General features: G+C 37.3%; 1 protein-coding gene across 16 annotated transcripts in view; it reads right to left on the reverse strand.

Annotated features, from left to right (window-relative positions):
* GPHN (gephyrin) overlaps positions 1-16,932 on the reverse strand; it is a 539,113-nt gene that overhangs the window by 122,067 nt on the left and 400,114 nt on the right. For 8 of the 16 annotated variants that reach the window (XM_034769381.1, XM_034769377.1, XM_034769383.1 and 5 more), the window contains 2 exons: positions 13,640-13,696; positions 11,472-11,543 (listed from right to left, as the gene is read on the reverse strand). The exons of 5 other annotated variants lie outside the window; for them this stretch is intronic. In XM_034769381.1, coding sequence (XP_034625272.1) covers positions 11,472-11,543; positions 13,640-13,696 — 129 coding nt within the window. The remainder of the gene's footprint in view (positions 1-11,471; positions 11,544-13,639; positions 13,697-16,932) is intronic. 3 more of the 16 variants (XM_034769380.1, XM_034769387.1, XM_034769388.1) reach the window with 1 other exon arrangement.

Consider the following 16,932-nt stretch of genomic DNA (forward strand, 5'->3'; position numbering starts at 1 on the left):
CATAACTAGCCTTATCTTGGGGAGAGGAAGAGCTATACATACCCTTACTGCAGATTTCCCATAACACAGATAATTTTGTCTCTCATCTATGGGACATACCTAACAATACAGAGGACACGTAAGAACAAGTGTGCACACTTTAGTGCCTCCCTCTTTGTAACTAGTTTTTCATGCTCCACTGTTTTTGGAAACTGGGGGATGACTTTATGATGAATATTTGATTGCTGCTACACTTTCAACAAACATATTGAAAGACTTCCTTCATTACTTTCAGCACACATAGCACATGCAGAAGCGAGAGCAAGAGCAAGAGAGAATGACAGTGATAGTAAAATGGCTGAGATACAAAGAAAGATAAAATAATGGGGCCATTGAAAAACTAAGTGTTGTTTTATTAATTTAGCAGGCTTAGTTTTATACTTTGGTTACAGTATTTTTAAGGCACAAAACTAAAGGCCAAGTACTTTTAAACATGTAAGTGCAGCGAACCTGGTCTAATTCTTGAAGTGAATAATTATTACTATTTTAAAAAATAAAATGTTGCTTGTTACATTTTGTAATGACTGTCTAATGAGTCAATGACAGGCACAGTTATACTGGATAACTGCTGAGTCAGCACCATTGTTAGCTAATATATTTCCATCTTTCATACCTAACCAACAAAAAAGCCCAGTTAACATTAATAAGAGTCAAAGGCATGAAGCTTGAGGATTTTCACCAATGGGGAAAAACTTTAACAGCAACAAATAAAACATACATTTACATACTTTGTTATAATATAGTCTTAGAGCATTAAAACTCCACTTCTCCTAAAAGAAGGAAATCTCTTTTTTCAAGGAACTAGAGAAAAGAAAAGTCCCACTAGCTAATGTGTATGTGTACCATTGCCCTATAATGTCTAGAGACTAACAGACTCTAAAAACCTAGAAATGGCTAAGAGTAAATAGACATTCTGAAGAACTGTTCTATCCATCAGTATGCAACAAATTCTTAGGTTGGCCATGCTTATAGACACTCAGAGGCAAGTCACTGGTGAATAGTTTTTGGCACTGAGGAACTGTGTCACATGTTCAGTTTTCCACCTGCATCTGGCAGAAGCAGCTGTCTTCACTTGGGAAAGGCCACAGACTCTGAGATTTGCAAGCGATGTTCCTCACTTATCTTTTTTTCTCTCTCCCTCCCTCCTGCGAGACCCTTAACTGACACACCTCAGAGTGGTAGGAATAGGTAAATGCAACTAATCCTCTATACACCAGTGCCCGTCTTCTCCAGCTGTGAGGGACTGGCTCGCCCTGAACCACCAAGAGGGACAGACCTATCCTGGCCCCTCTTAGGAAGCAGTATAGTTCATTTTAGGAGACAAAGGAACAAACACCTTCAACGTAATCTTTGGGGAGAAAGGCGTTTCAGACAGCTCTTTGTGTCTTCTACTGGGTGGAGAAGCAAAGCCTAACAGTCTCAGTCTCCTGTATACAGGGAAAACTTAACATTCAGGACACCAGGCTAAGTCACAAGAGTTTTTTTTTCAGCAGAGCGGGAACTGAACAATACTGTATTTCCGTGAGTCTCCTGGAGCGGCGGATTCTGTATATTGACTTATTTGTAACAAAAAGTTGGCTTCCCTCTGCTCCAGATATTGGGAGATAAGTATATGTATTCGAATTCAGCTTCAGACCTTTTCCTGTCTTAGCTTGGGTGGTCAAAAAAATCAAAGTAGATGGGGCATATTCCTAATGGCCTGGTATTGGCCTTGCAGGCCCTGCTTCTCCCATCTGTGGGAAAATCAGTTGTCCCTCCCTCTCAGTTATTTCTCATCAAAGATCTTGTAATGTATGTAAAATTCATTCTGTTGCCAAGACATGGACAAGATCAAACTGGTGGTCTGTAACTTGAAAGGCTGGACCAATAAGATTTGGGTTACTCTGATCAATTAGTAGGTATCTTGCTTCAGTCCACTAACATTGCCACTTCTGCCATATTTTAATGTTATAGTGTCCTTGATCATGATCTCACCTTTAAGTTTACATTAGTATAAACTGATATTTCTATTAATGGATTCAGTAAAGGATCCATGTGGCTAAGTTGGGAGTCACTGGGTATCCTCTGGGAGAGTCTTGTATCGCACCATGATATTTAATGAAAGCAATGGCAATTTTTTTTCTTCTAATCAAAACACCTGTTTCCAGATATAAGTTGAATTTAGTAATGAGACAATTGATAGAGCAAAAACTATACTACTACTTCATTGTTATCCTGCTGAATAGAGAGTAACTTTACCTCTGCAAGAAGGAACAGTAAACTGAATGCTTTGGATATCAAGAAACCATTTGTGCAGTGTTTTCTTTGAGTGGACCTACAAACTACATTCTGATTTTACACTCACATATGCTTCTCCTTAACTCAAATTATTATTCCTGCTCATTCTGCCCCAACCCTTCTCACCCTTAGGAAGTAAAGTGGCATTAGTTGGGTGTCTATTTGGCTATAAAATTTTATTTAACAAATCAGATTTTCATCATACAAAAGGAGGGATGGCTTGTCCAGAAGTTAGTTTGTTAGCCTGGGACATGTGAGATGAAGGTTCATTTCCCTGTTCCATCACACACTTCCTGTGTTATCTTGGGAAAACCACAGTTTCTCTGTGCCTTAGTTCTCCAGGAGTATAATAGTATTTCCTTAACCCCCAAGGGTATTGTGAGAATAAGTATATTAAAGGACGTGAGCATGAAGAGACTATAACAAAGAGACCATAAAATACCTAATATAGATAGCATGTGCTTGTAACAACAAAGATCTTACTGCCTTTGAAGCAACTATCTCCTGGTGGATACAGGCAACAATTTCTGAATCATATACGAAGACTGGTAAATCACCTTCTTCTGCCTTAAGAGCTTTCTATAAGATCATTTTCCACCTCATGAGCACAGAGTAACAGAACATCTTTTGAGAAGGTTGGTGCCATTTGCCTAAGATGATACCTTTGGGTTTTGCAGTTTTATATCCTCCCTTGATTTCTATGTTCTCTAATTTTCCCTCCCTTCCTCCCTCTTTTCTCTCTCTCTTTGTGTGCGTGTGTATTTCACAAGATTTTAAGTGTTGGGAGTTGTCTCCGGGTCTTGTGGCTCAGTTTCTGAGCATATATAAAGGGAAATTAGGTGCCAATACTTCAGACCTGACAGCTACCATGGTGAGTGACTATTAACATGGTCAACCCAATAATCCCTTCTAGACTGACAAATTACTGATTACGAGAAAACTAGATTGTAAGCAGTTTGGGGCAAGGACTGTTATTTACCATATGTTTGTACAGTGCTTTGAGCTACAGTGTTCCAACCTGGTTGAGGCCTCGAGGTGCTAATGAAATAAAAATGGTTAAAAGTAACTATTCTTTTTTAGTTCAAATGGTAGAGGGCTTTGTTTTTGGGGTTAAAGATCTCACTTTCTATGTATGGTTGAGCTGATCAACGTGATGTCAGTACATACTGAACCATAGCATTCATTTATCGGTATATTATAGAGTCTGGTTTAATCCTAGGATGATGTCCCAGTGGATTAAGCTAGTGACTAAGGCTTTTGTACTGTAATGAGCTTTATGTGGGCACAATGGTCCACTCATGTGGCGCTCACAGAAGTATTGGGGCCTGTGCTTCTACTAATTATGGCTTTACAACATGAGATAGAGCTAATTCTCTTCTTAGGAATTCTCAAAGGCTCTTTGTAAAATATATAATGATGACTGCTTTGGCTCTAGATTAACTCAATATGGTGTACAAGATCGAGTCTATCTCCCTGGTCTTCATTAACTTCCTTCATTTACGGTAAGAATTTGTCAGCTTCCATTGCGTACACTTTACCTCACTGCCACCCCAAAAAGAGTGTGAAGTAAAAGGAGCCAATTTTATATCATCACTTTTCTGACTGTAACTTTAATTTAAAGTATTTTCCTTTTCAGATTCTACTAAATTGATATGATCCCTTTAACATATAGAAGCTTTACCTTGAAGCAGATGTGAAAAGTAATTAAAAATAAATTGTGTTTTGGGGATAAGATGACCTCAGCCAGTCTTTGGAGAAATAAGCAGGGCTCTTTTAATGTAAAGATAAACATAAACATTTTAAAAAAATGCATTTCATTAGAGGAACCCAACTCATGACTGGACATTTCTTGTTGGGGAAAACTTGTTTAACTGATAGAAAACAGAAAAATTAACTGTATAAGGAGCAAGGAAAGAGATATGTTTAATGAAACAGTCAGTGGTTGTGATACCTGCTTGTGAAAATCTCAGGATAAGATAAAGACTGCAATGTAGTGTAACTGTACATTTTAGCCTCCATTAGTAGCAATGAACTTTAGAAATCCATAAAGTAATTCATATGTAAAGAGGCAATTATTAATCAGAGTGCAACAGCCATTTCTGAATAGCCTTTCAATTACTGAAGTTTCAGCTATACTACTGAGCACAAGATAAAATGGTTAGAAAGGCTGACAAAAGTGTCTTGCAGTCTGGGCATTTCTGTGTCCATCATGTGAACAGTCTCATAAATTAATGGGTAATTAAAGAAGTTTTCTTTATATAAACTTAGATCATACGTAAGTAATAGTTGCTTGGTTGCACTTTACACCATGATGGTCCCAGACTGACATGGTGATACTGAAACCATACTAGACATGGTTGCAGAGTGAGCATGCAGAATCTATCCCCAAAGTGTTTTCTCATTTGTACAGTACAAGGCAAAATAAAAAAACCCCTCAAACAAGGGTGATGGGTGAGCATGTTGACTGCGTGATAAAACGCGTGCAAAGTATACCTCAGAAACACTATAGGTGGATGAGCACGAAGGGAGCCGAGCCTGGTTGTGCAGTGGGGAAAAGAAAACATTGTTAAAAAGGAAATGGTGGCCCAGTAAGGGTCTCAGAAGGTTTCTGTATAAGTGGTTCCAGCACTGAGACATTAGCAGGAGGTTCATTTAGTTTCTGAGACCAGAGACTTCTATGTAAGAATATCCCATAATTTAGTCATTTAAGGTGGAAGCTTCTTTGAAAATATTGTAAAATAATGGTTATAAACTAACAGTGAATTTGAAGTAAGGATTCAATCTTTCCTCCCCCAGAGAGGTGGTAATGTGATAAGAATACCCTCATTAGGATATTCTGGAATGAGGTTTTCCAAATATCTCTCATTTAATCCTATAGGTTTTATTCTAGCTCTGCAAAGCTCACAGTGTGGAACATATTAGAGACTCTCTCCTTTACTGTATAGCCTACTGATGTCATTTGATTAGGTGTACAGTACCAGTTTTTTGATACCATCTACTCCTCCAAAGAATGGGAGATCATTACCATTCGCAAAAGCTATCTCAGTAAAAATAAAATGCAGAAAGAGTCTCAGTTTATTCATAGGAAACGTGGTTTTCCCAGTAATTTGAATCTCAACCCCCCTTCCCAGATGGTAAGTATTTCATTTTTCACAAACAGCATAAGAATTCCAAGGGCTACATTCTGTTCTTCTTTACACACCACGTCTTTGGTCATCAGTTAATTTGAATTTCAAGAAGTGTTGCAATGTAGTTTTCGCGTCAAGTTATGCCAAGAACTGGATGTAAAGATCCAAAACAGTCAAATAAATAAAAAAAATCAAAGAAAGAAGAGAAGGTGGCTTCTACAAGTGAGTTAAAAATATCCTGTTTTGACTTTTATGAAAACCTGGATAAATGAGTGGCCTGCTTTTCAGAAGAGCAGAGCATCCAAAATGTCAATTGATTTCAGTAGAATCAGTAAGTGTTTAGCACCTGTTAAAAATCAGACCAGATACATTAAAGATGAGAGCTTCTGTGTATGCTACTTGTTCTCATGGAGCACTTGCTGACTTAGGTAGCTTGATGGAATGAACTGGGAATACAACTCTAATGTGTAAGTAACATGTTGGCTTTCTTCAATGTTAGCCATGTAGATCTCATGATTCCATCTACTTTTTTCTTCATCAAAATTATAAAATATCCAATTCCAGAAAAATTCCACCCTTCATGCTTAGTCATGTTCCCTTATGCCTTGATTACAGAATTCTACAAAGCTGCTCATGCATCACTAGAAATATTTAAAAATTCTATCCAAAAACAATTTTGCTCCTCTCTAGCATTTTGCATATCATGTATTTCCCTTGCTCTTCCTACATTCTATCAGGGCCGGCTCCAGGCACCAGGCATCCAAGCACATGCTTGGGGCGGCACCTGGTAAGGGGCGGTGGGGGGAGCGCAGCGCGGCATTCCACAGGTGGGGGGCACTCCGGCAGCGCGGTGGCGCTCGGCGGGGGGGCGGCGCTCTGGGGGGGGGTTGGGGGCGCGGCCGGGCGGGGGGCGGGGGGGGCGGGGGCCGGGGGGGGGGGCGGGGGGGGGGGGCTCGGGGGCGGCACTTTTTTTTGCTCTTTGGGGCAGCAAAAAAGCTAGAGCCGGCCCTGCATTCTATTACTAAGGAAATCTGTATGGATAAGGAATATTTTAAGTGTGCATGTCTGCCATCTGACACTTATTACCTCCACCTGATGTAATAATTCTTTATGACAACATGGAGCAGCAGGTTGTTTTGGAAAATGATTATGTCACAAAAAAAAAAAAATGACTTCAGATTAATACAAACAGCAGAAGATGCACCCTGAAGAAGCAAAACATTCTTTTCCTACATCCTCTTTTTGCTAAAGAATTAGTCAAGAAACAAGTAAAAATAGGATACAAAGCAAGATTGTTTCTAAAAGGATTATTTTTCAAAGTTTTCCAAGAGAGGTTGGGTTTTCATTTAATTATACAGCATGGTATTTTGTTATTCATACAGATTTCAATATATATTTTCCAGTCATAGTTTCCATATTTTGTTTTTGGAGGGTAGGGAGAAAGAAGATCCATTAGCTTCAGCTTAGTAAGTGAAGATCCAGAGAACGCAGTATTAAAAAGTAACTTCATAGCAGCGGCTTTTCAAACATCAGAAATTAAATAAACAGGAATAGCAGAATGAGGGGTTTTCAAAATTTACTCATCAGGGCTGGAAAAGATCTCCTGGGACATCCTATCTACTCTATTCCCCATACTACTACAGGAGTTACAGTTGCATAGAGTCCAAGGCCAGAAGGGACCATAGTGATAATTTAGTCTGACTTCCTGTATAACACAGGCCATAGAAATTCCCCTCTTATCTCTATACTAAACCAGTGTGTGCTTTATTTAGTCTCTTCTTAAACATCTCTTGTGAGGTGGCCTCCCTTGTCAAATTATCCTATGGCTTAATTGTCTTCACTCAGATATTTTTTTATCAATATATAATTTAAATTTATGCCTTAGCTTCAGGCTCTTATTCCTCCTGACATTTAATCATATTAAAGTATTCCTTTATTATTGTGTTATAACTTTGAAAATATTTACAGGCAGCCAGTAATATTCCCTGTTCTAAAATGTATATGTTAACTTCCCTTAATCTCATTTTATGCACAATTTTTTCATCATTTTATTCAACCATGTTTAGATTCCCTGTGTCATTTTCTTACAATGATGAGCTCTAAATTGTACATAGTGCTCCAAGTGTGGCCTTACCATGGCTCTCACATGATCCTCCATATACACATTCCAGTAGAACTTCTGCTTTTTTTTGGAACAGGATCACACTGTGAGCTCATGTTTAATTTGCTGCACATTGATAAACTTCTGGATCCTTTCTGCATCACTGCTCTCTGACTAACCACATCCCATTTTGAACTTATGACTTGTACTAGTATTCCCTTAGGGCATTACTCTGCATTATCTAAATGATATTTCAACCCATTTCTCCATTTTTCTTTAAACTCTCTTGATCATTCAGTAATTTCTCTCTAAAATCAATAGTGCTTCCAATCCCCTCCTAATTTGGTGTCATCTGTAAATTTGAATGATGGACCTTTATGCATCTCCTTCCGGTTAAAGGGAGAAACTCTCCTCATTTCACATGACACCAAACAGTCCCTGCACATTACTTGAGGTGAAGCTACCCAGGATGTACTAAGAATTGAGCTCTGTTATATCACAGACACTCAAATAAGGGGCTAAACCCTCAGTTGCTGAAAACTGGCATAGTTTCAGACTTTAAGCTGTGCCCACTAACAGCAGTTAAGAACATGACTCAACGGCTGCATTAGTAACTTGCCATGAGCCTGATGCATAATATACACATTGCATCTGCTCTAGTCTTTATTAATAAGACACAGTCAAAAAGGACTGAATGACCCATAAATGTAATCCTTCATCATAATCAAAGAAGGCAGCTTACTCAGATCAAGATGAAACACTGCATGTTGGGCCCCAACCCCTCATGGGCTAGCATTCTGTAGGAAAGATTTTGACAGCAGTCCAGGCTTCATTATAGAGCATCCATGGCGATATTTGGCCTCCATGCTGCATTTAGGCAACTCCTACCTTGATCCTAAAAAAGGGAATCTTTGATATGAAATCCATGTTTGTCTAACCTGCACACAGAGGCTGATGGACACATTGTTTCAGGAAATTGTGTATGCAGAATTTCCATGTATTTTCAGATTTAGTATCTCCTTACAGAATTTAAATGTTGTCAGTATTTTTCTGAGGAATTTCAACAAATTAAAATAAAATTCTAGCCTGTGTTACAAAGAAAACCTAAATACAAATAGATGCAGTGCTCTGTCTGAGTCTGCATGAATTGTCTGAGCCACCTCAGGTTATCAATTCTGAAAATTAATTTTGAGCTTTAAAATAACACGGTTGTTAACTATTTCACTGTCGATCATTTGAGCAGCCAATGTGCTTTTATCCAGTGTAGCTGGATTCATCTGAAAGAACAAAAATAAGGCTGAAAATTTCAAAGTTGGAAATTACTAACTGTTCTATGAAATATTTAATTTTATTTAAAGAGAAGAGAGAAGATCTAAAGGTAACCGGAATATCTCCAGATGAAGAGAAATAGGAAGATATCTGATCGATGATCTCAAGGGGGAAAAGAAAGATCTCAGTTCAGGATAACTTTTTTTTTTTAAAGAAAAGATATGACTGACTATATAAAACGTCATTTTTAAATTAAAACTAACCAATAAATATACAAATGTGTTTAATTTGCTAGTATTTGCATATATGTTTTGAGTTGATATGCTTTAAAAATATCTGGCAGATTTCCCAACAATTTCAGCAGAATCTGGAGGAAAAAATTCCACAGAATCTGGCAAAATTTACTACAGATTTCCAGTGGATCTATCAATGTGAAAGACATGTATTTGAAAATCATTATTAATCAAAGGTTCCACCTTAATAGAGTACAGAACTGTGCAATAGCAAGGCCTGTTAGTGAGAAATTAATGCTAACAGTTACTACCAATTACCTGTCCCATACCAGTCAATACATTTGCTGCATCATAGTCATGTGAGCAACTTTTATTTAAATCCCTTTCCAAAAACAGTGTGGAAAATACGAAAATTAATTTGAAAGTGCACTTATAAACTATTCCCTCACAATTTTATTTTCAGATGCACAGCATTTACTGAAGGTTTATGCCACTATTTGGTCTAAGCACTGACACAGTTCTCTTCTCCCTCAGAAAGTTGCCTCATGCAAAGCATCCATTATTATGACACTCATCAGCATATTTAATTAAGGTGGGGAAACTGGCTGCAGATTTTGCCTATTTAATATCTTTCTTGCCAATGATCTCAGTCATCAGAGGAAATTTAGGGGCATCTGTGGCATCTACAGTACATATCTGGGATCAGACTCCGCCCTACCTACTCATCTAAAATAATTGCCCTTCAAATGGTACAGGTCATGATGTGACAGGTAACATGGCATGGAAGAAGAGGGCAACTTAATATTAATCAGTCTCCCAATCTTGAGTTGTCTACTCAATCAATTCTCGAGATATCTAAGGTTACTGCAGACACATATTTTCACTTTGCACTTGTCCTTGTGTGACATTTTGTGGGCGGATGTATAGTCAAGTACAACTTTTGGTAGTATTAATTTTCAATATGCACTTTTTGCTAGCTATATGTTCACCCACTAATACTGTGGATTTCGGATTGAGAATCCTAAAATAAAAGACTCATCCTCTGCCCTTATAAGACCTAAGAAGTTCAATGTTTTACCAAATTAAAAAAAAAATCGTATGTGCACAATTAGACTGGCTGCTTAGAAATGTATGCCAGTGAAATGACATGAGATCCAAAGTGCTCATCAAACTGATTTTACAGAAAGCTGCTGCCAACCAGCAGCTCAATATTCTTCCATCTCACTGGCACAAGATTATGAGTTCAGGGACTTGACAATGAGCAGGGATTATCTTTATGTCTGATATTTAGCTGAAAATTGAAATGTTCAGATACACCAAAAGTAATAGGTAAAATGATCAGTCTGAAGCTCTCCCTTCCCTTTCACAGCACCATATTGGATTTTGAATCGAAATGGTGATAACTGTAAAGCCAGCTGCCTCAGTGTATGGGGGAGACAAACCAGGACAAGGATCTACATATGATGTTTTGTGAAGAAGACTCATGCAACTGATCTTTTTGCATAAACAAAGACATAATTTGCTATGCCTATCATGCTCATGTTCTTTCCTTATTTTCATAAAATATTGCATGATGCAATTTGCCTTTCAAATTCTATCATCAAGTCAAGAAGCAGGTCTGAAAATGTCAAGGCGACTTCTCTTTTAGGAATGAGGTACTATCTGTAATGCTCTACTGGATACTTTGTTGTAGATTTCTTTGGCTCTATGAACACTGAACACTCATAGAGGTGTCATGAATTATATGCTGGACACTAATCCTTATTTCATATGATTTTTTGCATTCTGGATGAATTTTTTTTAATTAGAACACAAATATGATAAAAATCTCAGAAGGTGCTGAATGTTTGTTTATTAAAAGGATTCTACTAACTCAAAAGAAGCTGTGAAATTTGATTAGCTGTGCATTCAACATTAAAATTTCTATTTTTTTTCTTTAGATCAAATGTGGGCCCAAGAATCTCAAGGACAGAACTATATCTGAGCCAATGCATCTGGATTACCTCAAACCAGCTCATAGTTTTCAGTTCAACTACAGCTTTTATTAGATATAGGCTGCCCTTCAAACAGGGGATACTTACTGGATTTAATTTAACTACAATGTTCAGGAATGACCTACAAATACAATTTTGATTTTGGAAAGGGAGTTTTTGTAGTTGTTTAATCATTTTCTGCCATTAAAACCCGCCAGAATATGGTCAAAATTAATTAAAAAGGCACTAGGTTTTTTTTTAAACAAACCCAATAGGTATGTTAGAATTCTCTCATACATTACAATGAAACCCCAGCTAGAAAAGAAAGAAACACGTAGGGAGAAAGAGAGAGAAAGGAAAAAGATGGAGATGAGAGGACAAAACCAATCAGATTTGGTGTTACCAACCAGCGGAAATTTAAAAATAAATAAATCACCGAGTGAAATCGTACATTTACTCGGAGAGAGCATCCTTTGACATTGCCTTCTAGGTGATCTCTGAGCTCCTCCAGCTTTCGATGGAGCTACATGTAAACATCAGAAAATGAATTGAAAAAGCAACCTGTTCTCTTTTCACTTTTTTTCTTTTTTCTTTCTTTCTTTTTATCTTTTTTTTTTTTTTTAAATAAGATCATAGCATAACACATTTCTCACTGCCTTTGGCAAAACATTTCAAGACGTCAAAGTTCTTTGCACAACAGAAATATACATGCTCAGTAAACTCTGAAGTTGGAAACCAGCTATTTTTCTTGATTAACAATGCTCTTTTTTCAGTATGGGAAAGATAAATACAAGTACATGGACACATCATTCTAAAGATATTTGCTATCAGGAAGATTGTTTACATGTTTTATTTTTGGCAAGCTAGTCTGTTGAAAATTGTCTAATCACAGAAAACTTCTTTGGGGTGAATTTTCAAACTTGGGGATCTCAGGTACAGTGTCCAATTCTATATTTAGATGTTCATATTAGACTCTTGTGCCTAAATTAGCATTTTAGGTAGCTAAGCTCCAATTTGAGCAGTCAGATACAGAACTGGGAACTGTAAATTAGGTGTTTACATTTGAAAATTGAGCCCCCGTTTTTTTTTTTAAATTGACATTTGAGCAACACTCATTAAAAAAAAATTGAGTCCCAACCCTAAAAGGCTTTCTTTTACTCAAATTATACATACACTTATGTTACACATAAGTATATGCATTAAGCATATACAGTTATAATGCAGGGTTCTACTCAAAAGCAGAAATCAGAGGTAGTTATATACATATACAAGTCCCACAACACAGTGGAAACAGTGTTGCTCTCATTTTTTTCCTTCTGTGAATTCATATTGCGTTGCATTGTCTACCGCTGAAACAACAGTGCATCATTAATGTAGTGTTTCCCTCATTTGCACTGTAACTGTAATCTCTTCCCAAAACTAAAGAAGAAACACTAAAACCTCACAGAGATTGACAATGAGGAATGCTACAGATGCTTTTAGGTATCACTGGCATTAACAAATAGAAACTGGTTTCTTTTTCTATACTGAAATCAATTTAAATGTTGTCATTACCGGAAACAGATAAATAATTAAACCTTTCCTTCCCTCTCTTTATGCTCAGTGAAATAACATTTTCACAATGAGCAGCTGTATAGCAGTGTTAGAAAACAGAGAGGATGGCTTCTCCTGGAACACAGGCAACACACAGACATATAAAAATAAAATAAAAAGCAAAAACCAAAAAAGGCCGGAGAGGTGAGTAGAGTGCAGAAGGAAAAAAAAATAGTGCTTCATAAAGTGCTGAAAAGGAAATAAAGTGGAAAAAAGTGAAATATTAAAATTATTTTTAAAAAGCTATTGTTGGGGCTGAATCTTAAACAGGGTAGCCTATATTATGTGCCTTCAGCATTTTGGTAAATTTGGATTATTTAGATATGTCTTTTAAATACAATAGCATTAGCAAGAATGTACGATTAAAGAAATTTTAATGTGACACATTGTACAAGAGTGGGCACTGATTTAGATGCTCTTTATATTTACAACGAAGGCAGAGAAATGGCCTAATACTATTAGCTAAATGGTGGCTCCATTTGTATTAGGCACAGATGAATGGATCTCTCTCTCTCTCTCTATCTCTCTCGCACACCTTTCTGATTTTCAAGCATATAAATACTAAATAAATTAATCAATTCTCATAACAATGATCTTTTCTGGAATTAATTTCAAACAGTGAGAGCACTAAAACAACAATTTAATTACTCTTTAAAGGGGGAAACTATACTCTGAAAATGAGTAAGTCTTTTTCATACATAAGAGGCACTTAACACGCACTGAATGACATCAATCGGAGAAGCCCTGTAATCATGACCCCAAATTATAGACACCTTATGGAGGCTGTTATCTCCTAGTTGGGGTGACATTCAAAGCTAACTACTTGGCAGCCTGCCTTCAGCTTGTTCTTCTATGTGTAGCACAGAAACAAACAAAATGTGAACCCACAGTGATAAAAATACTGAAATTAAAACAATGGGATGGTGAGAAATGGAAAAGACCCCTCCCTCCCTCACATCCCCTCCAAAAGGAAAAGTGAAGGCTATAGAAGAAAACTTGCAAAATAAATGTTAGAAACATATTTACTTTGAGGGATCCAACTCTACTAGCAACTCCTTTGCTTTCATCCGGCCGTCTAATTTGCTACAATGGGGGAAGATGGGTAAAAAGACAGAAGAATAAAGAAAAAGTGAACTTAAAAAAATTTCCACACAATCAATTAGCAGTACATGCAAGACATTAATTTGATTCTCTGAGACATCTCTAGAGCACAAGGACACAGACTCTAGTTTCTGGAATAAGTGATGCTTTAACAAGTCATCTTAAACTTGTTTTTGTTGAGATTATTTTTTCTTTATATTACCAATTTTGCACCAAAACTTTGCATGCTGAATTCACTATCTTCTTCTTCTTCTTTTTCTTCTTCGAGGATAAATATTACTTAATATTTTGTGATTGTCTGGATTTGGTTCATAGAGAAAGTAAGGTCCTAACACACTGATAGAAAAAAATCCTATCTTTCACTCCAGTTAATGTTTTAACTTTGTGGTATAAACTGAAGTTAGAAGGTGTCAACCATATGATCAGAAACACAGATGTGCTGTAAATGGAACTATCAATCCTGACAAGTATCATTGCTGATACCTGACAGAATAAAATACAGGTGCCCATGACTCAGAAGTAGAGGTTTTAGCCACTGCCATTAAGATTCCCAATTAAACAATTGTGCTGCCCAACCAGAAAATTTTAATGCCAGACCAACATTAGATTTACTATAGTACATATATTTTAACTCCATTCCCAACATCTCCTCCTGCCTTGTTCTTTTCCCTTAATTATAGCAATCCTTTTCTAGATTATGTAAAGGATGGAAGAAACAAATGAAGTTGCTACGCCAACCTTTTACATTGCTATTAACATGTAAACACAATTTTCAAATGCCAGATGAACTATGACCTGAAAAAATCCATTTACATCCGAAGAAGTGGGCAGTAGCCCACGAAAGCTTATGCTCTAATAAATTTGTTAGTTTCTAAGATGCCACAAGTACTCCTGTTCTTTTTGCATTTACAGTAAAAGTTTCATCCAGAACTGTTGAATCAACTATATAACTCTTTCTTTCTGAACTGAAATTAAAACTAAGCTAAATCATTTGAGGAGAGGCAAGAGGAAAGAGGAGAGGGAGTTGGATAGCACAGCGGATACAGAGTTTTTCACCTCTTAGTGGCTGGTCTAAATCTAGCCTGGGTTAGCAGTTGTTGCCACTAAATTGTTGTATCCACTACAAACTGGACTGAGGCACATCACAAATGGCATTAACTGGCATCCCTTTTAGTAATCTCAGAAGAGAAGCCAAAGACTTAATAAACCATGGAAACTCAATTCCCTGTTTGAGGTGATATTTCAAGATCAGGGCTCAAGCACAATGGCAGGAGTGCTGATGATGTGTGAACATGGGGGCTGGTCTACATTGAAAAGTTACACTGGCATAGCTACATCTCTTAGAGGTGTGAAAAATCCACACCCGAGAGATGTAGTTAATCTGACCTAACTCCGGTGTAGACAACACTAGGATGTTGGAAGAATTCTTCTACTGACCTAGACTACTGCCCCTCAGAGAGGTGGATTACCCACAGCGATGGCAGAACCCTTCCTGTTGCTATAGTAAGTGTCTACTCAGTGATACTCAGTTAGATCTACCCGCAGGCCGATTTGTGAATTTTAACAAGAGGCAGGCCGTTTGCACAGAAGGCTGACAAAAACAAAACAAAACTTCAACTGCCAATAAACAAAGACCTTGATTGTAACATAAATATTAGTGTTTCTATCTTTTAACAAAGTTTATAAATCAATATTATTACCCGTTTGTGGCAATCTCTAATGGTAGAGGTGACATCGATGATCTCTGGCAAGGTCTGTGAAGAGTGGTTTGTAGGAGGTCACGGCAAGGCGCATGCATTGGTGAAGATGGTCATCTATCAGGCGATTGGGGTGTTGGGTTTTTATAATGCTCATGGTAGAAAACCTAGATTTGCAGAGGTACGTTGATTCAAACATTTTTAAAAGATAGATGGTTAGATTCTGGTTATTCTGAAACTGGGAGCATATCGAGTCCAGAAACCACAAAGTCCCATTTCTCTGAATTTTGCCTTCAAGACATCTGAACTCTGGAGCCTTACAATTTCTAATTGAAAGGCACCTTCATAAATTGAATCAAGAATGTTCTTTGCTTCAGAAGGGCAAGATCCATCAGCATAGACAACAAACAGATTACAAATAAATAAAAGAAAATCCTTTGGAATTTTAATATTCTTAAATTGCATTTTAAAATTTTTGATGAGATTGTTTAGGAATTCTTGCATCGTTGTCCTCAAGGTTTCATCTGTAGCAACAACACACAATGTGGGAAAGTACAACATTTATCCTGTTAAGTCTGTCTGAAAGATTTCAAGATTCTTCTGAAAGGCACACATTTTTTCAAACAAATTCTCCACACTGCTTGCACTGCCTTGGAGCTGCATGTTGAGGGGATTCAAGTGACCAGTAATATCGCACAGAAAAGCTACCTGTGACATAGAGGAGACATCATGAATATTGTTGGTCTTATGATTTGAAAGAAATTCTATTATTTCTCTTTGAAGCACACAAAACCCTTCTAACATACACACCCTAATTAACCAGTGAACATCATTGTGCTGCAACATGTCACTGTATTTGGCTGAAACGTCTTGAAAGAAAGCTTTAAAAAGACAATGTTGCAAGCTAGAAGTTGAGCGTATGTTGTTTACTAATCTCATCATAATACCCATTGTTTTTTCCAAGTACCCAGACAACTTACCACACAGTGTCCTAGTGAATGATGCAGTGAAGTGTATTTAATGAAGGGTGTATCACTGCCAAATGTGAAGCAATGCCCTTCTCTTTCCCTGTGATGGAGGGACTTCTGTCTGTAACAAGCAAGTCTACTTTCTGCAGATCTAAACCTTTTTTTTCAAAAAAGCCTTTTGCCTTTGCAAAACCGATCACTCCTGTGGTGTAGGTTTCTAATGGTATTAAGCACAAAAATTCTTCCTTGAAAATGTCACCATTATAAAATCTAACAAACAGTGATACCTTGGCAATGTCACTTAAATCACTTGATTCGTCCACTGCAAGAGACACTTGGCATTTTTAAGATTGGAAAGCAGTGCTGACAGACAATCCTCATAAATTACCTCCAATTTTCACACTGAATCAGACAGGGGAATTTGCTTTACACGGTTCACAATGTCATCTTTGTTTTTATCTCCAGAAAAAAGCTCCTCCAGCATGTCCAATGTGCACTTCTTCAGAAGCTTGGCATCCAGGAAAGGCTTTTTCTTTTTAGTTAGTATCCACAT

This window comes from Trachemys scripta, chromosome 4 (assembly GCF_013100865.1).
Source record: "Trachemys scripta elegans isolate TJP31775 chromosome 4, CAS_Tse_1.0, whole genome shotgun sequence".
Classification (NCBI taxonomy): domain Eukaryota; kingdom Metazoa; phylum Chordata; order Testudines; family Emydidae; genus Trachemys; species Trachemys scripta.